Here is a 27638-nt window from a genome sequence, read left to right on the forward strand (position 1 = left end):
TACGAGAGCCAAGTGAGAGAAACAGATTTTTATTGCGTGCCACTACATTATGGTCTTCTATATGGTCTGAGCCATTAATAAAAAAATACATCTTAATGGCGTCTTTCTCTTAGTTTGTCAGACTGTCGATGTTAATTCACAGTGAAGTGCAGCGGATGACCTCATCTATAGATGCAGTCATGTTTGTGTTGCCTCAACTTCATGGCAGTTTTAGGGGATAGAGTCTAAAAAATCTACATCTGCTTCCCTGTTTCAGCTGCACTGTTGATTGCTGATGTGTCAAGTATAAGTAGCCTTTTACTGTTGTAGACTGTTCAGTCCAGTGGTTCTCAAACTGTGGGTCGGGCCCCTGAAAATGGTCACACCGTGAATATGGCAAGAGGACACAAGGGAAAAAAAATCTGCAGAACAAATTTGAGTTCCTGTTTTGATTTAAATAATTTTCCTTCTGTTTAGGCCTTGAAAGTTGTTTTTGTTTTTTTCAATTAAACCGTTTGAAACTAGAGGGGTAAAAGATAAACAACTCATGGGCATCAGAAACATAACTAGGGGCCCCACCAAACACATAAGTCAAAAAGCGAGGAAACCACTGGTTTAATCTATATCTAAACTGTGTTTTATAACTTTTAAATTCCTATAATCTGTACATTGACTAAATAGCTGTTCAATAAGTAACGGCATCAAACATATAATATTTGCCCCTGAATTGTGTAAAGTAGTATCAAACTGAAATACGTATGTCAAATACAAGTACCTCATATTGCACTTAAGTTGGCTGCTGTACAGCACTTGATTAAATGGAGTTACTTTCCACCATTGGAAAGTAACTGTGACATTACATGATAACATGGTTGCTTATCACAAACAAACTATAGAAAATGAGACAGAGGTTCAGTCGCCAACAGTAGTTACCTGCTGTTTACACCTGATCAACGTCCACAGAGGATCTTTCATTGGTTACTCGATGGTTGTTCAAGCTAAAGCCCGAGAGGGAGGAGGAGGAGGAGGAGGAGGAAGAGGAGGATGTCAGGAGCGGGGCGATTCACTTCACTCAGAGCGCTTGAACAGAGTCAGCAAGGAGACCCGAACCAACCTGCGGAGGATTATCACTCTTTTACATATTTTTGTTTTTACTATCTACAATCTTTTTTTGTAAGCATCAACTTCTCTGAAGGACATGTTGGTGGCGGTTTCAAACAGCGTGCTCATCCTTCTCTCCTGCATGTTGCTGCAACCCGTGAGTCTTTTTACAACACTTCTGACTCTTCTCATGACTTGAACTTGGGTTCGTTTTCATGTGCGTCCGTTGTTCGCCTGTTTTGAGTTGGACATAAGATCTACAACGTAAATATACCAAGAAAAGGGTTGCCTTCAAGCACGTTGACGCCCACACTGGTGCGCGCCAAAACCAGTTTTGGATGCGGGGCGCACCAATGTGCCACCGTTCAACATGTGTTGAGGGAAGCTGTGTAGAGGAGGATTTAATTATTAATGGTGTACCAAGGAATTATTTGGCTTTAGTTTATTTGTCATCATCATCGCTTGAAGAAACGTCAGAACAAATAATGTTACAACTTGAGATCATCTAAAAAAAATGAAACAAAGAAAGAATAAAGAATGACTTCCTCTCCCCTCATCACAGCACCGGTCTCCTCCTTACTCCAGCCAGGTTCACCCTCAGCTTTGTGTTAACACCCTCAGGCAAAAACCTGCAGCATCTGAAATGACATTTGGCACCAAAGCAAAGCGGTAGGCTAGACTGTCATTGTTTTTTCCCTGACATTCATGTGTTTTTATGTCCCGGCTGATCTCTTTACACCACTAAGGTTAACCAGGAAAAGTCACTAGGTCTCCCAACAGCAATGACCTCCTTTGTTTGTCTCTGTACTCTCCGGCCTCCATAGTGTCCTCATCCGTAGAGGACAATGTATGATTCATGCTGGAACTCAGTTGGAGGTCAGAGCCCATAGAAGAGCAAGCTGCCTTTTGAAATCTGCATTTGTGCACACTTGCAGGCTGTTTCAGTGCCACTGTGTTGCAAAACAAAGCAAAGGAGGAGATGGGTTGTTATTGCTGGTGGTGGAGAGTAGAAATGATGATCATGATCACGAGGATAGAGGGCAGAAAGTTTTCTCCTGATACTCCAATGTGCACTGCTTAAGGCAGCGCTGATCCATCACTGACAGCATATTCTCCAATCCTAGTCCAGAGGTGCCCTCTGGGTGAAGTTGCGCAGGACATGCGCCTTAGCCGGAGCGAGATAAATCATAACTTAAATGGGGGAGTCATGTTGTATGGGGGGAGAGTATGGAGTCATATGGAGTCATATGGCTAACAATAGCCACATAGTGCCAGCCTGATTAATGCCAACAAAGAGGAGACTCATCCACCTAAGTGCCAGCAATAAATCTTGTGGTCCTGCTGGATTCATCTTCAACGTTGAACCGGCTGAGAATTCACTCTGCATCTTCCAAAACGCCCGCACATGCAAATATGAGGGATGCGATGACTGAATCACAGTCAGAAGATTGATTTTTGTGTCCACCATGTGTGTCGGATGGAGAGATTAATGGTGGCCCGGCGGAGGCGGCTGACATGTGAAGCGCTGTCCAGAGAGCACATGCAGCACAGCTCATAACCGTCACTAATAGACAAATGATCTGAGGCTGACGCTTTCAAATGTCACTGTGCGGAGGTGTACAGATGAACATGTGTGAAATGTTCCCTTTGCAGGTGTTTTCAGTGCACAGCCAGATGTGTGACATGGTGAAGGAGATAGACAAGGAGAGGAACCTGTGTGAGGCTCAGATTGAGAACAAAACAACAGGTATGTGGGTTTGTGTGTGTGTGTGTGTGTGTGTGTGTGTGTGTGTGTGTGTTCTACAGGCCTTTATTTTCCTGGCTGCAACGATGTTTTATCAGAATTTGCCTAATCCACAAGTAGGTTCTGATCGAAGTGACACAACAAGCTCTACAGTAAAGACAACAACACCTCCCCTCTGGCCTTCCATCACACCTTGCATGGCTGAACACTGCTTTCCATCTAATACCACCCTGCTGTCGTGTGTGGCTTGGTTCAATTTAGTAAACTTTCTAATTGATCACATTTGACCTTACTTGTTTTTATATTAAATGCTGTTGCGAACAGTACAGCAGAGAGTGTGCAACAATGAAACTCACTTAGACAATTTGTTGTTTCAATTTATTGTTGCCGAAGCTGGAATTACATGTTGCAATCTTAAAGCAGGCAGCGCATAATTAGGTTCCACTGAGAGATAATCGTGCTTCACTAAGCCTCTATTGCTTTGGTGTTTAACCGAAACCTCCTAACTGCATGTATCAAGAGACTCTACTTTCACATTTTGAAAAAGTAATTAAACACTCATTATCTTTTTTGAATTTAGACATAATTTTGCTCCCGAAAGATTTAATCAAAAGTAAATGCTGCCAAATCCTCCGGGTGATGATGCAAATATCAACTGGGTAACTGATTTCTCATAGTGATGAGATAGTGAGCAGGTGTGGATGTAAAAGTGCCGTCTACATCCGGAGACCGAACACTCTGTAGACAGTTGCGGTGGTCTGTTGAATTCAAATAACAGTGTGTAACGCAGGACGAGGAGCTGTTTTATTAGTCATGGTGGCGGCGTGTTAACTCAGGTCATCTGCTGTTATGGACCCGGGGCTGTAACCACAGCTGACTCGAGCACATGAACACATTTTGGCTGCCATGGGAACTCCAGTGCTCCACCTTCACCCGAGGCAGGTTGCTGTTTGTCACTGGAATGGAGTCATGTCACAACCGCTTTAGACATATAAGGTTCAATAAACAGCTGGTCTATGTTGTTATTGGTGCATGTGGCGTTTCCATGTTTGACCATTTAGAACACACCCTTTTTTGGGCCTCTCTCTCTCTCTCTCTCTCTCTCTCTCTCTCTCTCTCTCTCTCTCTCTCTCTCTCGGTCAGGTTGCAGCGGAACATGGGACAAGATCACCTGCTGGCCCAGTGCTGATGTTGGAGAGGTGGTCACCATCCCTTGCCCAAAATATCTCTTCTACTTCTCCGGGGATGTTTCCACAAGTAAGAATCCGGTTTATATAGGGCATGAATGTGTGTGTGTGTGTGTGTGTGTGTGTGTGTGTGTGTGTGTGTGTGTGTGTGTGTGTGTGTGTGTGTGTGTGTGTGTGTAAAGAAATGGGGAGAGAAGGCAAGGCAAGCCAGTGAGTATATAGATGTATTTGTTTGTGGGATGGTCAGCTATCTCACAAAGTTTTGGGGTCAGTTGGCAGAAGGTAGACAGTGTCATGCATCAGTCAGTGTTCTCATGAGCCGGCGAGGCAGCACAGCCCAACAATAAATAAATACAATAAACTTGTGTGTGTTCTCCACATCTCAAATACTGTCTGCAGCATAGGTAATGGCGGTGCGTCGTTACACCCCCAGCCAATAAGCAGGGTGTGCAGCCCCGTTCTAATTCCCAGGTCAAACACCGCCGCTTTGTCCCGCTGCCCCTCCTTTCGACTGCTGCAGCCTATATATGGGGGGGAGTATAGAAAGACGGCCTACATAACAAACGGAGACTCACACACACAAGTTTGGTTTGCTTGGTGACTTTCCTTTACTTAGCTTATAGTATGCATTGAACCAAGTCCTTCTGCCTCCGTCCTGGGCCATATTTAGTTTGCCCCACAACTCTGTGGTCAGTGTGTGAAGCTCTTCACCCCCCCCCCCGGAGACACTTGTGTCTGCTCTCCTCTCCTCCTCACCTGTGTCACATTTGTAGACAGTCTACGGTCTCATAAGGACACCTGAAGCGATGGTGTGTAGGATTTTAGTGGCATCTGGTGGTGGGGTTGCAGATTGCATCCAACTGAATACCCCTCGCCCCTCCCTTTTCAAGTGTGTCGGAGAGCTACGGTGGCCTTCAGGTAATGTAAAAAAATTGTGAAAAGCCAGGGTTTGGTTTGTCCAGTGGTGGGCCGTCAGGGCCTTCAAGGCCTTCTCTGCTGGCCTAAACAGAATCACAAAGTTATAGCTATTTTATAATTTTATAATTTTTCATAAATACACTACATGTATTATAATTTCTCCAAATATTTCTCCCATTAGCTTATTTTCTCATTGCACAGCTATTGTCTTCCTCTGTTGCTCTACTTCCAGCCTGCAGCGCTGCTTCCAGCACAGCTTGTTTTAAGTAGAGCTTTTATCCAATCAGATTTCACCTCTATGCTGTCTCTAGGTAAAAAGAGAGGCCCGAGGCCTTCAGACTCACAAGTGAAGTAAATGGGGACGATATTGTTGATTGTCAGTCTTCAACCAATCAGATCTTTAGTTTGACATCTTGGGCGTATTCTTTGACGTGCCAGAGCCTGCTAGATGGCCTACAAGTACGTCATCATTAAGGTGCAGCTCAGTACTAAGGTCAGCGCTGCAGTAAGGTGCAGCGTGCGCTGTGATTGGTCAGTGGGCGAGCACGTGACTAAATGAGGTTGATAATGAGGCCCCTCATTCATACTGAATGAGGGGCCTCACATTATTATTATTATTATTATTATCAACCTCATTTAGGGGTTTTCTCCTGCCCACACCCCCCCCCTCCTCATTCAGTGTCACACTGAATTGGAGGGGGGGGGTGACCCCTAAATGTTGTCTCCTGCCCCCAGTGTGACAGTGAATGAGGAGGGGGCCTAAATGAGGTTGATAATCAATATCAGGGGTTTGCTCCCCCCCCCCCCCCCCCCTCATTCAGTGTCACACTGAATGGGGGAGGAGCCTAAATGAATTATCAACCTCATTTAGGGGTTTTCTCCTGCCCCCCCACCTTCCTCATGAGGCCCCTCTTCCGCTGAAGAAGCCTAATCCATCCTGCCTGTCTTCGCCCTCATCAAGGCGATAAAATCTGACTTCTAATCCTTCTGCCTCTCTTTCTTTTCCTTCTCCCGTCTTTCTTTCTCCTTTGTGAACATTTTCATCTTCATCCTGCACAACTCTGACTGACGATTGCCCATCTTCTTACCGAAGACGCCTCTGGTTTCCTTCTTTAGTTGTAGACAGATGTTCTCTAGGATCCTGATTTCCTCCATCAGATCTATGGTTCCGTCCAGGTTATTCCTCTTTTCCATCCCCAGTATTTCTTTCTCCTTTGCGTACATTTTCATCTTCATCTTGTACAACTCTGACTGACGATCGCCCATCTTCTTACCGAAGACGCCTCTGGTTTCCGTCTTTAGTTGTAGACAGATGTTCTCTAGGATCCTGATTTCCTCCAACGCATCTAGGGTTTCCCCCAGGGCCTTTACCTTGTACAGTGAAAAAGGTGGACGATGAGAAAAAGGTGGAAGACGAGAGGAAGGACCTGGACGAAAGTCCACCTTTTTTAATTTCTCTCTCAACTCTTGGTTTTTGCCCAGCTCGATTTTTAACTTGTTATCGAGGGTTAATAAGACAAAATCTTATTGTGGAGTTTATGGTCCTTTCTTTCTGCGCCAGGTCCTTGAAGGACTTCTCCAGGTCTTTTGCCTCTCTGAGCTTCTCAGAGAGACTTTCCTTTGTCTTCCTGAGCTCCAGGATGTCAGAGTCCCTCTGCTGGATCTGTTTAACCATCTGGTTTACCTTCTCCTGGCACTGAAGACACTGAAGTGTGTCCAAGCCGTGTTGGTTCAGGTCCAGGTCTTTGGCGGTCTTTTCGTCCAGAGCGTTGAATTTCGCCTGGAGGGTCTCATGTTCAGCTCTTTCGCTGCTCAGGTGATTTTGGGTCTCTGCTAGCTTCTGAGAGAGACCCCCCTTCTCTTGAATGAGATCAAGGATCTCATAGTCAAAAGAGAGCAATTCACGATTTTTCATCGGAGTGATGAAAGGCATTTTGATTTTATAAAAGTTGAGGAAGTTCATGTCAAGATATAGACATAAAGACATATTGCCGGTAAAGGTATGCTATTTTTCTTTAGTAATTTGATAGCTTGGTTTGCAGAAGTTCAGTTCATTCTACTATTTGAATACAAAAAACTGAAAAAAAGCCCAAAAGAAATGTATTGTTTATGTGAGAAACTTGTAAAAAATGTTTTCCCTTTTTCAAAAGCTGCAGTTAATAACTACTTTGCGATATGTGCTTAAACTGTCACTATATCCTGACAGATGATCTGTAAAAAAGTCAGGATCCTCAACCTCCTTTTAGTGCTCCAAATGGCATTTGCAAGATTCCACCACACCCAAAGTAAAACAACCAATCAGAGCTGAGGATTCTCTAATGCAAGATTGTGGTCCTGCATTGGCTATTTCTCACCTCAGACACCTAATGTAGTGTACTGTTAAGCTGTAAAATTAGAAAGTTAACTCTGGCCTGTTTTCCCAACTGTCAACCTACCTACAAATGGCAGCCGGGTAACAAACATAATTTCACAGCTGAACAGTACACTGACGCACGTTTCTGAAAACATTTGAGGGAAGAAATAAAGAAAGTAACAGAATAGTGATTCATATTTGGTAAACTGCCTATAGTTTTACAGTTAAATTGGTATTCACAAGTAGTGATTGACAGCTGTGTTGGAGACTCATCGACTTAGTTGTTTTTCTGTGGGTGTGGTGGAATCTTGCAACTGCAGGAGCACTAAAAGGAAGCAGGGGAATCTGGTCTCTTCCTTTAATGTCAGGATATAGTGACAGTTTAAGCAAATATGATTAAAAAGGTGTTTTTGGAAACTGCTGCTTTAAACTGTTACACAAGACTAACAAAACTGTGTTAATCAGAGTAAACTATAGTCTGCATTCCAAAAAAATGCATTTGTTTCAATTTTTTACATTACTATGATCTGTTGTTCTATTTCAGAACTTAATCTGGCAACATGTCCAGCATTTTTGTTTGCACTTAGTTTGAGATTAACAAACTGTTTGAAGATAAAAACTCAAAGACGTTTGTTTTTTGTAAAAATAAACTCTGTCTTCCATTTATATACTGTTCTCTATCTTTTGTTTCAGCAACTTACAGTTTGTAGTTCAGTTTACTTGAGAATTTTAAGGCAATCGGTTTCCTGATAATTTCCTAGTAATGTGAATGCTTGGACTTGTAAGGATAACTTGTTCTTATTAGTACTGCTGACTTAATATAACTCAGATCTTTAAATTGTCTGAATTGACAATTTATAGTCAACCTAATTAATGTTTTTGAGTTACCTTTACATAGATAGTTAAGTTGTCTGAATTCACTATTTATAGTTAACATAATTAATCATTTTGAGTTAACTATACTACACTTTACTGCAATGACATGAGTTGCCTAAACTCAGTTATTTTAAGCTTTAACAACTTAAAATGAATGAGCTACTTTACTTAGAAATTTTAAGGCAATCGGTTTCCTGACTTTTTTAAAGTAAAGTCAACTTATTACATTTTACAGTGTATTTGGACGTAGTTACACATTTGCAAGGAAAACAAACTGATGCACGTAAATGGACAGTGACACTTGTTACCCAGTGTTAGGAGAAGAATAAAATACAAATAAATAAGAAAGATTAATGTGTTGTTAAACAAACAAGCCAATGAGCAGACTTTGGCTAATGCTCAATAACTACTTAAATTTATCCATTATTCTTTTAAGCAGCTAAGCAAGATTTGTTGAAGCTGCTCCAATCAATATTCTTATATTGAGAAAGGATCAAATGATTATGTGTAACGTGAAAAGGGGTCGTTCATGTGGACAAACCCACAGAGAATTATTGCCTAATTCTGCAGTTCCCGTTCAGTTCTGAGGAACGTTTTATCATCTTTTAGCTCATTGTTTTGGTTTTATGGACCTCGACTCTACTGTTTCTGTTTATTCTGACACTCTTATCAGGTCGTTTCCAGTAGCAGGCAGCTGTTTTCAGAAACAAAGCTATAAAAAAAATCTTGGCGATAGAGCCACATCCTTGAGTCTAAGTTTAACTTTAAACTGTAAACTCTATATTGAATGTAAATCATGCCTGTTCATGGAGGAAGTAGAAATGCCATCACGCTCCACGTCTGAGACCAGAAATAGGAATTACAAAGTGCACAGAGCAGCATCATAGTGGCTCATACTCATGTTTTATCTATCTCTCCTGACACCCCATATCATATATCACAAAGAACACGCTGAGTACAAACAACTTCCAATCTAACGCATCAAAGACACATTCTGTTTATTTGTCCTCCTTTAATCCAGGAGAAGCCTCACAGGGAAGTAGTTGTAGTAGTAATAAGAGGAACCACTCTCTTGAGGATTTATCGGCTGAACTGCAGAGTTTGTATGGTTTCCCGTATATCTCCATTAATTACCACACCGAGTCTCCTCAGTGTAATTACGCTGTAAGAGTTGATGGAGTTGTTTATTTGTATAGAGGCATCAATTTCAACTTTAGCGCCTTGAGAAATTTATCGAAGCCTCTTGTAATTAGCTTGAAAAAACACTGGTGTGCATATAGTTTTTTAAAGGGCTGTACTTGTCATATATATTTTTTGTAACAATGGATCAGAAGACTGTTTATAGCGTACCATGTGTCAGTTGTTGCGACAAAGCCACATAATTATGCAAATTTGGCAGTTATTCAGGTCTACAGAGCCTTTTAGATGTTTTTAGCCCTTTAAAGCATATTGTTTCGGTTTTCCCGCTCACAAACTCTCATCTTGTTTCAAGACGAAGCTGGCAGCTTTTTCCAACAGAAAAGCAGCGATAAACCAAGTGTACGCTACCTGCCCAGTACCAAACAACAAACAGACAGAGTTAGTAACCAGCTACTGTAGCATGGTAGCATTTAGCACAGTGTAACATTGAGCAGCTAAGAGCCAGGTATTTTCTTTTGTCAATGGTTGAAGGAGTCCAAAACACAGCTTAATGGAGAGCAAATTTTGGACTCACTTTCACCAGGTGGCAAGAAACATGACTCCAATTGAATGCTAATGTTGATTTGTGTAAGCCGAATGCATGCATTGTTTGCTAACATGTTCACTTACAGGCCTGCAACTTTATAACTTGCCATCAAAAAAAATCAATTGAGATTGAGACCTCTTCTACTTCGCATTTAACGATGTCTTCTGATGAAAACTCTCATAGGTCTGTCATATTGTACCTGTCTTTGGTTGTGTGTGTGACACCTGACAGGTTGAACAACTTCACAAACTCAACCCATAGATGTTCTGTGCTTTGAACAAGTGTAACGTAACAGATTTCAGCTGTAAGTGATTGCAGTGCTTTTACACACCTGAGTGCCTCTGCGCACTTGGAGAGGGTATTCTTGACCCTGTAATCCAGACAGTATTTTCCCCGTCATATTCAGGGCATGAGAGGGACTCAAACCGAGGATTTATCATCAGCATGTGAAGGCTCACTGCGTAGGAGAGGGGTTTTCTTGGAAGCTGTGATGTGACCCAGACGGGAGATAGTGTGACCCCAGAGAGGAGAGCCCTCCAGGGAAAAGAGTGAGGAATCACCAGAATTGTGGGGTTGAAGGTAAAAGAGATATATTTTACCGACATGCCAAAAGTTCACAGAATCAACACGCTTATACTGTGCAGGGACAAGGGCTAATGGGCCTTAAAAGAAAGAGATGGGATTGTAAGTGGCCTGATGTGCATGACATCAATTATGCAGTAAATCAACAAATCAATGCAGGTCTCATGATTAATCCTGCTATACTCTCAGGTCATGTAAGGAAGACTTAATTAAGGGATGATGATGAACAGTCTAGGATTCTGTGCATTGTAAATTACTGTTGCAGTCGGGTCACAAATATAAGCATTGCAGGAACTAAGAAAAACGTTACACAAACAAAGTTTGTGTAACTTGACTGCTGTGCATTTTACTATTTATTCATTTTATTTTGAAAAGGTTTCAGAATCCTGAGACGTTAGAGAAACATGACGTATACTTTTCAAGAAGTTGTCCTTTTTGTGACTGTGGTGCAGTGTAAAAAAAAAAGTGACACTTAAGACAAAAGAAGTATTCCCTGTCAGTCAATTGCGAAAGACGCAGGTTATTGACACATCCCGAGCTATTCATTTTAAAAGCCTCACACACACAAAAAACAAGCATTACGAAACGTGGCGCCACAGAGATTCAGGTCATAAATTTTGTTGAGATAGAGTTTGCCATTCACATGAACTCTTTACCTATAGGCCTGGGTCTTACACACACACACACACACACACACACACACACACACACACACACACACACACACACACACACACACACACACACAGAGTCATTCATCTCTTTCAATAACACGGACGACTCACCCTCTATACAAGCACAGAGTGACAGGTGATGGTTTCACCTACATGCCATAATATTCAGCTAAGCTGAAGCTAATCTTTGCATGCTAATATGAAGATATTATTAGGAAAGATAAAGCATTTGACTTGCAACATTGACAGAAAAGCCAGGGTTAAAAAAAAAAAATCTAAAATAAAAATAATGATGATTAGGGTGATTAACTCATTTGAGCTCTCCTCGTTGTCGTGCATGACACTGAAAATCCTTGCAGTCATGTTTTGGGAGGATGATGAAAGCATTCTTCTGGCAATCCCTCAAACAAGCCAAATCCAGTGGTGGCATGGGCTGAAACAGCAGGGGCTTATCTTCCCCTTTGTGTCTTGTCATGTTGTTTGAGGAAGCTAAGCCGCCATCTTCTCTGCAATACGCTCAGGTATTTGTGAGCTGACCATATTTTAATGCCAAAACATTCTAAGACTTTGGATTGTTGATCATTTCCCAACTTGGTCTTGATTTGATAGTGGCCGTGGAGCGATACGATTGGGAAATGTGAGGAATGTCCTACATTTAGATTTCTACAGCAGCATTCAGTGCAAGGATTAATTTTTTCACCAACACACGCAGCTCCCTTTTCTTTATTGACAGGAAAGGACATGAGGAAATGCTGCAAAAAAATATGACACAATAAGATACTGAGATGTCAAACTGGGCTTTGTACAGCTGGTTACAGGATTAGCTATGCCTCATGGTTGTTGTAAGAAGGGTTTTCAATCTAAATAATCTACTGAGCTGTAGTCTTCTGCACTCTACATTGTTTTACAGAGCTCTACTCGTTTCTACTGAACTATACTGTATTGTACTGTACTACCTTATTGTACTGTGGTGAGCTCTAGTTTACTACACTGTAATGTACTCTAGTGAGCTCTAGTTTACTACACTGTAATGTACTCTAGTGAACTCTAGTTTACTACACTGTAATGTACTCTAGTGAGCTCTCCTCTACTGTACTGTACTTTAGTGGGCTCTAGTTTACTACACTGTAATGTACTCTAATGAGCTCTCCTCTACTGTACTGTACTTTAGTGGGCTCTAGTTTACTACACTGTAATGTACTCTAGTGAGCTCTAGTTTACTACACTGTAATGTACTCTAGTGAACTCTAGTTTACTACACTGTAGTGAACTCTAGTTTACTACTCTGTTCTGTATCATACTGTACTTTACTGTACTCTAGTAAGCTCTAGTCTACTGTACTGTGCTGTACTGTTTACTTTAATATCCTCTCAGATGAAAGTGCCCTCTCCTCTCTTTATTTTTACTTTATTTTTATTTATTTTTTTATGGTCACTCTAACACACTTGGACCTTTCACTTCTGCCCCTATGGGCAGGCCAGTGTAGAAATATGTCTCTGCTGTCCTCCTTCTGTGTGTGCAGCCTGAGAGTAATTAAGCAACAGATGGAGGCCAATACACAAGGGAACCATCCCAGCATGTCTGAGCCGGTGGGACGACGGATCCCCTTCAGTCATTCCTTCCATTTCCTTTTAGTATTTGGGAGTATTCCAGCGAGACACATACATCTCAGTGTGACATAATTAAGTGAGAGTAAATGTAGAAGGTTTGCCTTGTGACTCATACAGTTCCCCTCCCCCAACACACACATGCACACACTATTATAATTGTGATTAAATAAAAAAATTTTTTATTGAATCTACAGGAGCAATGAGTTATATTCTTGCAAGAGTAATGTTGAGTATTTATTCTGTCCCTCTGTCCCTCTGCTCATTAGGTAACCTGTCGAAGACCTGCACTGCGGGTGGCTGGACCCCAATCAGCATAGACTCATACATAATTGACTGTGGATACAATCCCAACAACACCGTGGATGATAATACGTCGGTATGGCAACTAGAGTTCAAAAATCTTCTGGCCCCATGTGCTGGTGCTGAGACTTCATGTTAGATGTCAAAGTCAGTCCAGATGAGCTTTACTGAATGTCTTTTTGCAGGGAGAGTTCTTCGACGCTATCAAAGTGGGTTACACCATTGGTCACAGCGTGTCCCTCATTTGTCTGACGATCGCCATCATCATACTGTGTCTCTTTCGGTAAGGAGATGAATCAAAACGCTACTTAATGTCCCTGTGTAAAGACAATCAAACACCTTTTTTCCATCATTTAGAGTGATAAAACCCTCGATTTCCTGCATTTTATAGAGGTTTTACAGTGTTTTTCACACCGTAATGTGACTCTGCCAGATTTTGTGAGACAAGACGTCCACATTTGACATTATCTGCTGTTGCAACAGTTCTCAAACAAAGCGAGCAGCCATAAAGTCAAACCACTTAGACAGGCTGCTGTTGCTCACAGCTCCCTTTTGACCTTCAGTCCTGGGGTTGCAGAGAGAAAAAGTGTGCACAAATGTTGGCATGACACTGTACTAATCAATAATAAGTTCAAGTGTGTGGCCTCTATTAAACAACCCAGTCTGTTCAGTTGGGTGTGTTTTCGCATTTGGAGTGTTTGTGTGTTACGGGCTAAACAACATGGGATGTGTTTACACCTCGGGGTTATAAAATGCCAATGGTTCTGACTTTCCAGCAGTGACACAGGATGTGAACAGCGTATGCTGTTTATGTTCGGCTGCGGATGCCGTTTTCAGGCAGCTGGTTGATGCTGTGTGTCATCGCACCCGTCCTGCCGGGACTACTTGCCTGATGGGTTTATGCAATTCACCCCTAATCATAAGCTCATCGGGAAGGCATTTGTTTGAGAACACCCAGGAGAGAGGATTTACATTAGTGACATTTTCTCTGCAAAAACAAACCCTGATTTGTTCTTGTTTACGTCTTTGCTGAATGTCAATGATGTTTCACACTTGTTTCTGCAAGATAAATTAAGTCTGTGAATTATCTGGTGGATATTTCCTCGACATTATTCCAATTGCATGATTTGGTGCCATAAACACACACTTCATTCAGATGTTTTTTGGGATTTGTCATGTAAACAGCTCATTTGAGATCTTTAATCAAAAGGAATTTATTAAGAGATTTGTGTGTGTTGCTTTTCCTTCTTGATTTAAATCATCCAACTGTTGATTTGTCCTATTTTGCAGGAAGCTGCACTGCACAAGAAACTACATCCACATGCATCTGTTTGTGTCTTTCATACTGAAAGCTGTGGCTGTTTTCATCAAGGACGTGGTTCTGTATGGAGTCGGGGAGACAGACAATTGCCAGTCACCTGTGAGTAGGCTGTGTACTCTCTGTCGCCAACACGCCAAATTATTTTATTAGCAAAGCCGCACATTTTATTGATTTTCTTCCCTACATCATCGAAAGTCCTGCATCACAGATCAAGTTAACTCGTCCATCTGATGTACAAGCGGCCGGCTGTTAGTTTCTGTCCTTTAAGCTAAAGTAAACTGCCTCTATTTAATTATTCACTCAGACTTTAATGACTTTAATGCTTTGTCTCTGAGTTTACACAACGTGTGGGTGCTCAAGTGCTTGTGGGTGTAGCAGTGTTTGCCAAGTCCCTTCCACTCCTGAGACGACGTTTCCTAATTCATCTGTCCAGCAGGATCCTGTGAGAGTTCCTGTTTGCTGAGCATTAAGCCTGAACTAAAGAGAGCTTTGTCAATAAATCACATTTGGAGTTCTGATATCTAGTTTTACTCACTTCATCTCAACAACATGACCATGGCAACAATATCAAAAAGCCATAAGAGCTGAGTTAAGATAAGGTATGAGATAAGCTACTGGATCAGATACAGTTTCATATAATAAGGCTAATGTTATTTTTATTTGATTGATCAAGGCACTGACGTCAGTGGTGTTTTCTCAGGTCCAGCTCCAGCCGCCACTTTATTACCAGAGAGGATTAGACCAGCCGACTGTAAATCACCTGCTTTACTATCTCTAAGTGCTGATTGTTAATGGCTGACTTTAGTTATTTCCCCTCGAGGGTACACAGATTGTCCTGGTCCAAACACAGCTGCTGTTCCTCTCAACTGTTCCTAAACTAAAAAAAAAAACAACCAAAAAAAACTTGTGTTGTAAGCAACACATTAAAAAGGAACCAATTTTACCCATCGAGATCAGGTTACTCGTCATGAAGAACACTACTCAGTCTGGGAAAATACTTCTATTGTATAAACAGCCAAAGTGAAACTACAAAAAAAAAGATTAGATTGACATTTGTGAGAACACAAATTCCTAATCAAATTCCTCATGTTGTAGACATGGATGGTATTTTATTTAAAGAATTTAAAGAAGGTTTTATTAGCCTTTAATGAACACCACTTCCTATAAGTCCTGGACACCTTGGTTTAAGGTCTTCGGCTCAACAGGGCAGAGAGAGCAGAACAATGTTGACGTTTGAGATGACAACTACAGAGTTGGAAAACCTAAGAAAGCGTTGGTTGATATCTTGGATATGGAAGAAACTTAAAGAGCATGGCCTCACTGGTCCATGGGAATTACATTTTTTTTTTATGCCAACAGATCGTTGCTTACATTGTCTCAGCGTCACTGACCCTTAAAAAAGCCTTAAGCTGTTCATTTACTGTTGTTGTATCTGTAATGCTTTAAACAGTCCCCAAAAACGGTATCTTCTAGCGGTAGTTAGATATACATAGATATAGAATATTAACATGAATGTCAAATACACTTTAAGTGCAGATTTAATCAGTCCAGTGACCATTAGCAAATTGTGTCTAGTTATATCATGCTCATATTAATTGTGACTGTCTCCTCAGTGCTGCTTTTGAAGATTGACTTGCCAAGTCTAACCAAATGTTTTCTCTTATACTCATCAATACTCATTTCAGAGTAATTTACTAAAAACGTTCTCTGTGCAGCTTCATCCACTGGCAGCTTAATTTGTCCTCATCGTTTGAAGAGTAATGGGTTTGCATTTATCTACATTCTCTGGTAATGCAATAAGCCACTGACATCCTGGTTCTCCTGTAGGTGGGCTGCAAGGCAGTGGTGGTCTTCTTCCAGTATGGGGTCATGGCGAGTTACTTCTGGCTGCTGGTGGAAGGCCTCTATCTCCACACTCTGTTAGCCGTTTCCTTCTTCTCTGAGAGGAAGTACTTCTGGTGGTACATCCTGATTGGTTGGGGTACGTGCCAGCCGCTATACCACACGTTGATGAATACAGATAGCTCACGCAGGCTCTTTTGCAAGGAGAAGTGGCAGCTAACAAATCGTCAAACAACCATCAAGATACGTCCGTCAGGCGACCCGAATGTCTGTTTTGTCTTAACTGCAACAGCCACAACACACATGATAATATGTAAATTCACGAGTGAGGTTTTATACATGCACAGGAAAATGCTGTGCCTTTTCCATCTGCATATGGATGAGTCTTGCTGCCAGTTTTAGATTAGCAGCAGCAGGCAGCTGCCAGTCTGCTCAACTGTTATAATTCAGTCTAAGCATCCTGCCATGCTTTTGTTGCTCTTGATAGGAACATAGCTCATTTAGCAAACCCATGCATGTATGGTAGACATAATATGTGAATAAAATTAATTCTTCCCCGAACTAAGACATCAGTCAATTTAGACTCTTGATATCGGGAATGGACAGCTAGATTTGGCAACAGGGATGCTCTTTTTGACAGCTCTTGTGAAAATACATTACAGTATTTTACAATTTCTCCTTTCAAAGACTTACTTTAGTATTAAAATTCCAATGTTGCTTGCCTTTGAAATGTATATTCAACAACCATTCCCCAAAATTCTGATGTCCTTTTTTCCCATCACGGCAGTAAAGTAACTCTATAAATAGGCCTGACATGTTGTGTCTGCCAGCAGGAAAATGGAAACAAGCCTTTGACTTTCCTGCAGATACCCAGGATGAGACAATATTGGCACAGAGCAAATATGAATCCGGTTAGAAATGATAAGCATACCCAAAATGCAATTTAACTTCAGCTATGAAATCATCCAAAAGATTAACAGTTTACACATGCTCAAGGCTCATCATCATATTTGGTGGTGTTGAGTCAGTGCGGTGTTTGTTTGAAAACAGTAGACATTGCCTAATTAATAGTTTCTCACTGTGACATATTATTTTAATGTTGAAATAATTTACCACGAATTCTGTTTATGTTTCTTGTTTGCAGGCGCTCCAACCATCTTTATCTCAGCGTGGGTGATTACAAAGGCTTATTTAAATGATCCTGGGTGAGTTAATCATTTGTCTTTAGTCTAATCTTGTTTATTACTGTTACTTATCAGTACAGCTGCTTTAAACAAGACACATTTACCTATCAAAATAGCTTGTGTCAGTGGAGGTCAGTGCCAGTGAACTTTTCATCTGCAACATGCAAATTATTTGGCCTAACATTGTCTCAGACAGAGAGCTGAGTGTTCCATGGCTACACTATCTTGCAAAGCAAAAATGTGCAGTAACTACATATTTGTTCAAAATGAAATGTGCTTTACCATATAATAATTATTAAAGTATGTTAGTAATGTGTAATTTCCTAAAAAAGAAAGAAAAACTAGCTAGTGAGACACATTAAATTTACCCACTTTCTCCTCCCTGTTTCCTGTAACTAAAAAATGCATTTTGATTATCTGACATGATCAATATGGTATCTCACATAAATGAGGCAATTGCAAACTACGAAACCTCATCATAAAATCATCAAAAGTTACAAGCACTGCTAAAAGGTAACTAGCCTAGTTTAGCAGAGTAAGTCAGCACCACAGCCTCGGGGTCTACTGGATTTCATGTGATTCAGTGTAGTTAAGCTACTACTGAAATCCTATATTTGAATATATTGAACTCTAGGCTATCATTTATTATAGTCTTATAGTTCATTAGTTGACAGAACATATTTTGTTTGTAGATACTGTGTGTCTGTACTGCTCTCTGCCTTTGTAGCACAGTTTAACGTACCGGTGGAACAGAAATTAGAGCGTCTTTAGCTTCTGTACTGTGATGTATATCACACTGAGCCAAAAATTTGAGCGGTGAACAGTTACAAGAGGGATTTATATCAAATCCTTCTAGGTTTATTCTAACTTAATGTATTCTTTTATTTTGAGAGAATTTGTTTGTATTTACTCTCTTATCTCTTCTGACAGATGCTGGGAGATAATCGACGACAGCCCATGGTGGATCATCAAAACACCTATTTTGGTCACCATACTCGTGAGTCACTCACAACGTCACTTCATGGGCAACATTTTCATATGCAGCTCCTCATAATGCAAACGCATCAATCAGTCTTTCACTCACTCGGCAGGTGAACTTTTTCCTCTTCATCTGTATAATCCGGATTTTGCGACAGAAGATGAATTGCCCCGACATCGGAAGAAAGGAATCAAATCAGTATTCGTAGGTTTTCAGAGCAGACAACATCTCTATCAAAGCATGGGTTACATGTCATTTCTTATCAGGTGACACCGAATGAATTATTTTTCTGCCGTTATGTTGTTGGCCGTCACCAACCATAGCTCTCTTGCACAGTTCTGACTTGACCTTTTGTGGGTGAACACGAATGTTCACGTTTTAATTTTTTTGTTTTTAGGAGGCTGGCTAAATCCACTCTGTTGTTGATACCTCTCTTTGGCATAAACTACATAATTTTTGCCTTCATCCCTGACCACATCCACCCACAAGTGAGGATGGTGTTCGACCTCATTCTGGGCTCATTTCAGGTAAGGTCACGTCCCAGCATGCAAGGTGTTCGTTAGCATTTTGTCAACTTTCCAAATGTTAGACAGAAGCGGCACTACTTTACGATGAATTGAGGGATTTAACGTGCCTAATCCGTCTTTAGAGGATTGCCATCTTGTGTTTTAGGTAAATATTTGTGCCACAAATATGGCACCAAATAGAAAAATGGATGTGATCATTTGAGTGCGTAAAGTTACATGAAAACAGCTTGTTAACATGACGACGGTTTGTCTGATTAAGCAAGTGAGTGTTTTGTTTAGCGGACATGTTTGATTTTATATGCTTGAATAACGAGGCTGCTGATTTACTGAGTATTAAATTGAATGTGAACACTGAGAGCCAACTGCAATGATGGAAACCAAGCGATGGAAAGTATTCTTAATTTGTAACCATTGTAGCTCAGAATGAAAACTCCTGGGAACATTTCCCAGGGATCTAAAATGATGAACCTCCTGCCTGAGCCTGAAGTTGAAGTCGTAATCTTACCGTCATTATTCATACACAACCATTTTGAGTGTTTCCCCAGCTGTGCTATCGCAATGGTATTTATTTTCTTTTTTTTATTGGCCGATAAGTTTGATCTACTTCTCTCTTCTTCAGGGTTTTGTCGTTGCAGTTTTGTACTGCTTTCTGAACGGCGAGGTAAGTTAATAAAAAAAACACACATCTCTTTTAGATGTTTACTGTGCTTTTATGTCACTAAATCTCATTTTCAGTCCCCGTCCTCTTAACGCCCCCTCTTCATCCTGTTTGTCTACCCTCTGTTTTTCTCGTTTCAGGTGCAGGCGGAGATTAAGCGTAAGTGGCGCAGATGGATGCTGCAGAGGTTCCTGGGTGCTGACACCAAGTACCAGCAGCCCTCCATAGGCAGCAACGGCAACAACTTCAGCACCCAGATCAGCATGTTGACCAAATGCAGCCCCACAACGCGCCGGGCGTCTGAGTGTCAGGAGCACCTCTCTGCCATCTGAAACCCATCTACGGTTTACTCCCCTCTCTGTTTCTATCATTTGGGTACTGTACTGTACACACACTCGCTGTTGCATTTGCAGTTGATATTGGTTACTGGAGGTTAATGTGACATTTTAGTACTGACGCTAATATTTGTTCGTTGTAACTTTATCCATAACCTTTCAAAAATAAAAAGACAAGTGACCAGTGTTTTTCCTAGCAATGGTGGAAAAGGCGTCTGAAACCAGTTCCAGAACCTATAAATGGTTTAAATAATTTCCTGAAAAGTGAAGAATTAATTTCCTAAAAAGAACATTTAATTGTTGTAATGTAGCTTTGATCAGGAAGTAACCGGAGGTTTACCAATCTGTCTGGCAGGTATCTGTATATTTACATATGGGCTAGTCTCACCCTGTTATATAGGCAAACAGACTAGATCGTACTACAAGGTAAAGCTTTGTTGAGATCACATGATGAGTCAACCCTCCAACTGACTAGCTGTAAGAAAATCAGTTCTCAGGATAACATTATATGATCACAAACACGCTACAGAATGCTGCGGGCACAAAGATCTTCATGGCCACTATGTGAATTAAAGGGAAATAGAGCTCTTGGCCAGCGTTTTCCATCTGATGTTAAGCAATAGCTGGAAAGAGCCTGAGACGAGCTGTGTCCTATAAGAAGCAAGATGTTTATTAAAAGGGTGTGTTACACAAGAGGACTACAAGCACTTAACCTAATGGTCCATGTTGCTGAGGGGACCAATGGTAACAACAATAATGACAATGTCAGGCTGACACTAGTCGCAGAGGAGGACTCTGTAGCATGACCAACGTACTGGACGTCCCTATCCTGTCCATGACAGTTATACACGGGCATACACTCTGCTGAATTACTGCCGGATAACATTCCAGAGGAGCCTCTAAAGCTCCCGCTTGTGAAACATATCTCAGATTACAAAGGCTTTTAGTTTTGTCTGAGTGCACAGTCGCTCAGTAGACGTTCATTTTTACTGCTTCTGCAACTAATGGACCAGATGTATTCCGTTATTAGTCCACAATACACAACATTGTGAATAAATATGTGGCAACACTGCGTAACTTCCATTAACTGGATTGCATGGACAATTCATTTCATTGTACTGATTGTTAGCTTTCTGTTCTATTCTTTTCTATATTTACAGATTTAATGAATATTATTATTGTTATTGTGCCATACTGTTTGCTTGTAGCAGCATGCCTATTGATTAGTCGGCCCACTACTTTGGTCCAGATGGAAATATCTTACTATAGGATGGATGTCCATGGTATTTTGTACAGACATTCATTCTCCCCAGAGGATGATTCTTAATGACTTTTATGATCCTCTGACTTTTTATCTAGCACCACCAACTGGTCAAAGTTAATATCGTCAACAAGATGGCTTTTTTTTTTTTTACAGACATTCATTAACTTTTTGTCATCAATACTTTAATTAATGACTAGTGACTGCAAAACTAATGACATTCTCATCAGCCTCTGCTACACTTTGAGTATAGCACTTATTAGCAAATACTAGCATGCTAACAGGCTAAACTAAGAATGTGAACATGGTAAACATATACCCTCTAAACATCATGTTAGCATTGTCATTGTGAACATGTTAGCATGCTGGTATTAAACTCAAACCACTGCCTCACACAGAAGCTAGCTTCACTGTTAGCTGAAATAGGATTAATCTATTAACTATTTATCTAAGTTCAATGACACCGTGCATCATAGTTGTTATTCTCTCTCTGTTTAATAATATTTTCAAACGTTTATTTGAGTCAAGACAATTTCAGACATTTTAAGGCAGTGACGGTGTCACATTTCATGTAGGGAGTCATGTTGGAGTTTGATGTTTACTTTAGGCCTCCTCCAGTGTGTGTCAAACTGAAACTGAACTGTAACCAACTGAACGTACCTCAGAGTAATTGTCACACACAGCTATTGTATACAATGTGAGTCTGTAAATATGACTAAAGTCTTGGTTTGTGATGTGTTTTGTGTTGATGACTTGTATAGTGCTCAGGTGTCAACTGGAAATCGATGTTTACATTTTAAATGTTCCTCACTCGTGCTATTTGCATCATGCCACTTAAGTGTCTCTTATTTGTTGCCATGTACATTTTGTGTAAATACTGTGTACTGTACAGTATGTGGAATCAGCTGTAAAGATGTTGTTGAACAAAATGTCAGATGAAGATGAATACAAACATTTGCACTGTGGACAGTCCTCTCTGTGTCGTTCCAGCTCAAAGTGAACACACCACTTGCAGCAATACAATCAACCATTTTCTTTATTTCTGGTTTAAATAAAGCAAAAAGCAGGTATGAAAGGAATTTTATGGAATAATGTAACAAAAAACAGATGTACAATGTAATGTAAACACAATGTAAATCAACATTTTGGTTGTTTAATTAATTTGATATTCTAATTTATGTCGTTCACTCCTGTAGACTGAATATGTATCTGTCTTCCCCTGCTGTTAAACATAACACTTTTTCATCTTCAGAGACCAAATCAATCATTACCGTGAAACATTCCGTACCCTAAGTTATTTTTCGGGCCAATGTCCACAACGAGTGCACTTGTTCACTTCAATGCTACGCCGTTAACCTCCTGGCACCGGCAACAGTTCAGTTCAGTTATAACTTGGTGAGGCGCAGAGTGTTGAGGCGCACTGGAAGAATAGTGCATCCCTCTGCATAGCTAATCTCCCGCAAGATCCCATTCCAGCACTGGTCTGACTCATCGTATCTGTGGGAAACATATAAATATATATCAGTGTTACCCTTAAAAGAAGATTTGGTTTTATCGCATGCCATCTTGCATGCGATAAAACCAAATGCAATCTCAATGCCTTTCATCATCTACAGAGAATGATTTGACGTGAAAGATACTTTGTCGTGTGGTTCCATTAATAATAGTGTATGGGAAGAAGAATGGAACAGTATAGGAAGTTCATTTTTGGAGATAATTCTTTTCTGCATTTTAGACCCCAATCAACTATATATTTATGCATAGAAATATACCACAGCATACATTTTGACTTGACTCAGCAGGAAAGGACCATTAATAATGATGGTTCAGATCCATTTGACTGTGCCAGTAAGAGTGAGCCAACACGCTCAATACCAGGACCCTGGAACTGGATCACCTTACTGGAATGCAGCCATTATTGTAAAATATTACAAATCTGGTGTTTATCCCTATTTAGCTTATTGTCAACAGATCATGAAAAAGACCTAAACCAACAATGGATTTGCCTCTTTCCCAATACTTTACCTAGTCGTACCGGCCTATTTGTTCACACTAAAGATGTAAATCCTTAAAACAGGTCGTAACATTTCTTTTTTTTACTCTCTAAAAAGAGTGAGTAATTTCCTAAAACAGATGGGAATTGCAGTCTTTAGAAGAGATGACTTAAATAGAAGATAATAGTGGATTTTGCTGCGGATTAATACACATTCGGTGGTGCTTGAGTGAGTATGGAAGGGGCTTCCTCTTTGGAGCTCTATGGCACAGAGGGATAAGAGATATCGGGCTTTGGCTAACAGACAATACGTGTTAGTACCAATTAACTGTTGTTTTATAGTATTTCAATGGATTTGTTAACAATTAGAAAACATAGAATACCACCAGATTTATTCTTGGATGTCATTCATTAAACCTGTGCTTCTCCTTTGGGCAAAATCTACGAGATGACAATTTCATCTTAATCTGACCGTGGCATCTGATTTCTCTTTGCTGTGTTGTTAACATTTTTCAAACATGTTCATTTCAAACATTGCAACTGGCCAAATCGGGGGGGGGTCCATGTAATCTTACTTGTGGGATGAAATCTCAGTAAAAATCACATTATAATCTCTCATCACGTGTATTGAGCAGGTGGAGGGGGGGGGGGGGCTCTCACCTCCAGATGTCCGTCATCTCTGTTGGAACGGGCTCCTCACTGGTTTCACTGGGCATCATGGCAAAGCCCCCCACAGCGTACAGGAAACCTCCCATCGAGATCAGATTGAGAGAGCTGCGCTCCTGAGGGAACTCTGTGAACTCAGACCACCTGGAGCGCAACATGACAATAACACACACACACACACACACACACACACACACACACACACACAGAAGTTATGATGGTGTCAAATAAGCTGCTGTATGACACGTAGTGCAACAAGTGCTATTTTATGACCTTTTCACGATTCACGCTCGATGAGTCAGCTTCACTACTGTGGACAGATGCTTCACCTCATAACGACGAGATAAAGTGGGTCATATAAATAAAACTGTTGTCTCACTTGTTGGTGGCGATGTCGTAGACCTCCACAGAGCTGGTGAGGCCTGAATCCGTGACCCCTGTTACCACGTAGATCTGGTCTTGGTGGACGGTGATACCAAACAGGGAGCGGGCCGTCTTCAGAGGAGCCAGGTCCTTCCACTCAAACTTAGTGGGGTTGTAGACACAGACTCTTCTCATGCATTTCCTGCATGAAACATGTTTTAGGTCCTAAATGTCAAACCATGTGATATCCAATGTGATGCTGTTACAAAATGAGTGATAGAGCAATAAGGAATAAATTATGATTCCTTAAGGATTTGGCAATATGATGGCCCTGTCATGAACTGTAAAATGTCACACAGGTATTTCTAAATGGAGCTACAGTGTAAAATGCAATCATGAGGTTGAATCAAATGATAAAATATCATACAGATTATAGAGTGTCACGTACTTGCTTTCAGATTTTCCTCCAATGACATACACTAGACCTTCATGTGATATGGTTCCATGGCCATATACTTCATAAGGCAGAGGGTCCGACTCTCCCCATTTGAATGACCTGTGTACCAAAAAAAGATGTTACGTCATCGTGAATCATTATTGTGAATCTACACACTCACTGCTGTGGTCAAAGCAAAATCATGTATCTCCTAATTTGGTGGTTTTCAATTTTTCAGACAAATTGAATGGTAAAGTTAAAAGATGTAACTATGAGTGGATTTACACTTCATTGCATTGAATGGGAATTACTGACTATTTAAAAGGAGGCTTGATTAGTGATCAATAGGATACATTTCCAGAGATTTCATTTAGATAACAAAGCAAATCAATCGTAAGGTTCCATATTAAATTTGATATCCACACTTACTGTCTGTCATAGATGATGACTGAGTCCAGGGCGTGCTCGCCATCCTTCAGTTCCTTTCCTCCAACAACAAAGATGGAGTTTTCAGCTTCAGTCAGGCCGAACAGACAGCGAGGGTTGGGTTGCGAAGGCATCCCTAACCATTCTGAACTCACTGGGTCAAACTGGGGATGACAACAATAATATTTGAGGAATGAGAGGTGCAAGAGTAAAATAAGCAAAAAGTGATGTGTTTTTATGTCACAAAGAGCCACACTACCTGCAGGAAGTAGGAGCTGAACGCTTCGTCTTTGTTCTCTTCGTTGTAGAGAAGTCCTCCGACAACAAACACCTGGTTCTCCTTGGTCACAAGGCTGCAGTGGTTCTTGGGGATTTCTGTGGACTCGGAGACCACAAAGCATTCATTTCCTACCGGGTCATAGGCCACAGTCCCTGTGGTACTGATCATAAGTATCAGCTCCAGCTCAAACATCCCAAAGCGAGGGTTGTTGTTGAGTATACCCGGCAGGTACCCTTCCTCCTCATCGTCCTCCTCCTCACTTCCTTCTCCCCCCTCTGCCCCATTACTGCTGGGCTTACTGGGCTTTGGGAGACGCCCCCTGTAAGCATCCTTGACGAGATCCAGCTCCTTCTTGATGTCCTGGCTGAACCGCAGGTACTGGTGACGCTCCACTTTCTCTTTGAAGTAATCCAAAGGTATGAGCCTGAAACGGATGCAGTGCAGCAGCTCTGGCAGGTCCTTGACCCGGTTTGTCTCGTCATGTCTGACCCAGTCCATCAGGGATTCAAACACCTGCTCCTCCCGCTCAATGTTGAGGGCGTCTGAGGTGATGATGAGGGCCAGCTCACTCGGGCCCAGCTGCAGGAAGTCCTGGTCCCTGACGACCACCTGGTAGCGCTCGCAGATGAACTCTCTAGCGGTCAGAGCAAGCCTTGGACAATCCAGCAGCAGACCCAGCCTGAAGATAGCCAAGCAGTTTCCCAGCACCAGCTTCTCTTGGAGGTAGGACACACATACTGAGAAGATGGAGGGGATCTGGTACATGTTGGCAACCATGAAGATATCCTGGACGTTCTGTTCTGTCAGACTAATGTCAGAGGTGTACAAGTAGCGCAGGATCATCCCCATAACACCCGGCTCCACATCTTTGAGGACAATCTCACGCTTCTTGCTCTCCTCCAGGTTGGACAGGAACATGGCCTTGAAGAAGGGGCTGCTGGCGGCCAAAACCAAGCGGTGGCAGGGGAACTTCTGGTCCTGAATTTGGAGGACACAGTCCACAAACTTGTCATTCTCCAAGAGGTCACACAGGCCGTCCTGAAGCAGACTCTGCTGGTACATCCGAGGCTGCTCCACCGGGTCTATGGTCAGGGCAGCCATTTTGTTCTGTCTCCTCGTCCCGGTTTAGTTTTTGTGGGCTCCCTACTCTCGCCCCACAACGGAGCAGGACTGCCAGCGTGCACAGGGCTGCTCCGATTGCTGTGGATGGTGTCCACGGGTTGGTTGGCCGGTGGCTGCAGCTGTCCGTGGCTGTCAGTCACACCGGTGTATTTATAGACAGGACCCTCACAAAGCTGAGGAATCCATTTTGGTGGACCAGTCTACTCCTGCACCACACAGACCCCCACAAACAGCTGAATTACTAAGCACAGCGGTGACGCCGTGTTAAATCCAGCAGAACGTCTCACCAGGCAGCCTGACTGGCTCTTATTACTGCACTTTGATGTTTTCACACACTTTTTACAAGTTGTTTTCTCTCTGTGATCCATTATTGATCGAGAAAGTGAATACACTGCGGTTACACTGACGTTCACCGAATTACATGTATACATTGGTGGAGGTACAAGACAGTATATGGTGTGTATAGGTAACAGCAGTTCCTGGAAGATTAGCATGTTATATAATAAATCTCCTCTGACACCAGAAAGTAACTCAAAAGTTTTAGAACAAAACCCACACCAACCACGAGCACAGCACTTAAATGTATTGTTTATTCACAGCGTCCCCATGAGCCTTCCTCAGGTTACAAATACAGCAAGTGACACACTTCACCGTGTACCACGTCACTTGACACAGGTGTTTCTAATTATTATTTAACAGGTGATATACTAAATGTGCCCTTTTATCCCTCTTACATTGACAAAAAAAACAAAGAGATGGATTGAAATGTCAGGTCCAACACATCTGGTCTCAAGTCTCATTTCTCACAACATATGGAATCAATGAAGATTATGAGACTTGCTCACACATGTTATATATGTGGAATATGTGTAACCACTTTAATTAATCATTTGAACCAGAGATACATCCAGAGTGATAAACAACACTGGCACCTATTGGCTGAAAAGGAGATAGAAGTTGTGGAAGATTAAGTCCACCACTATTACTCATACATACACAGAGAATGTCTGTTATTACTTGTAATTCTGACTATGTAATCCATTTAATCAAATTAAATCTCCATGGTTTACGTAAATGTTTACTTCGAGAATATGACAAGGATGATGAAAATAAGAACGTCTGAACATAAGAGTGGTATCAGATGAGGAGACGTGTCAACTGAAGCCAAACTCTTTGTAAAGACTAACTAAACACA

General features: G+C 41.4%; 2 protein-coding genes across 2 annotated transcripts; one reads left to right on the top strand and one right to left on the bottom strand.

Annotated features, from left to right (window-relative positions):
* Positions 1 to 1080: 1080 nt before the first annotated feature.
* On the top strand, positions 1081 to 22111 carry LOC137892884 (vasoactive intestinal polypeptide receptor-like). The gene is made up of 13 exons (XM_068738291.1): positions 1081 to 1237; positions 2734 to 2827; positions 3968 to 4081; positions 13017 to 13126; positions 13236 to 13333; positions 14341 to 14470; positions 16199 to 16352; positions 17358 to 17418; positions 18328 to 18394; positions 18489 to 18580; positions 18774 to 18903; positions 19523 to 19564; positions 19702 to 22111. The coding sequence occupies exons 1-13, from the start codon at positions 1178 to 1180 to the stop codon at positions 19891 to 19893; spliced, it is 1344 nt and encodes a 447-aa protein (XP_068594392.1). The 5' UTR covers positions 1081 to 1177; the 3' UTR covers positions 19894 to 22111.
* Positions 22112 to 22223: 112 nt separating this feature from the next.
* On the bottom strand, positions 22224 to 26502 carry LOC137892882 (kelch-like protein 40a). The gene is made up of 6 exons (XM_068738290.1): positions 25301 to 26502; positions 25045 to 25205; positions 24628 to 24735; positions 24196 to 24381; positions 23811 to 23960; positions 22224 to 22654 (listed from the first exon to the last, which is right to left on the bottom strand). Exons 1-6 carry the CDS (start codon positions 26420 to 26422, stop codon positions 22543 to 22545), a joined length of 1839 nt encoding a protein of 612 aa, XP_068594391.1. The 5' UTR covers positions 26423 to 26502; the 3' UTR covers positions 22224 to 22542.
* Between the last annotated feature and the right edge of the window lie 1136 nt (positions 26503 to 27638).

Source organism: Cebidichthys violaceus, unplaced genomic scaffold (genome assembly GCF_023349555.1).
Source record: "Cebidichthys violaceus isolate CVI_PGR_0920_01 unplaced genomic scaffold, fCebVio1.0.p SCAF_8, whole genome shotgun sequence".
In the NCBI taxonomy this organism is placed as follows: Eukaryota; Metazoa; Chordata; class Actinopteri; order Perciformes; family Stichaeidae; genus Cebidichthys; species Cebidichthys violaceus.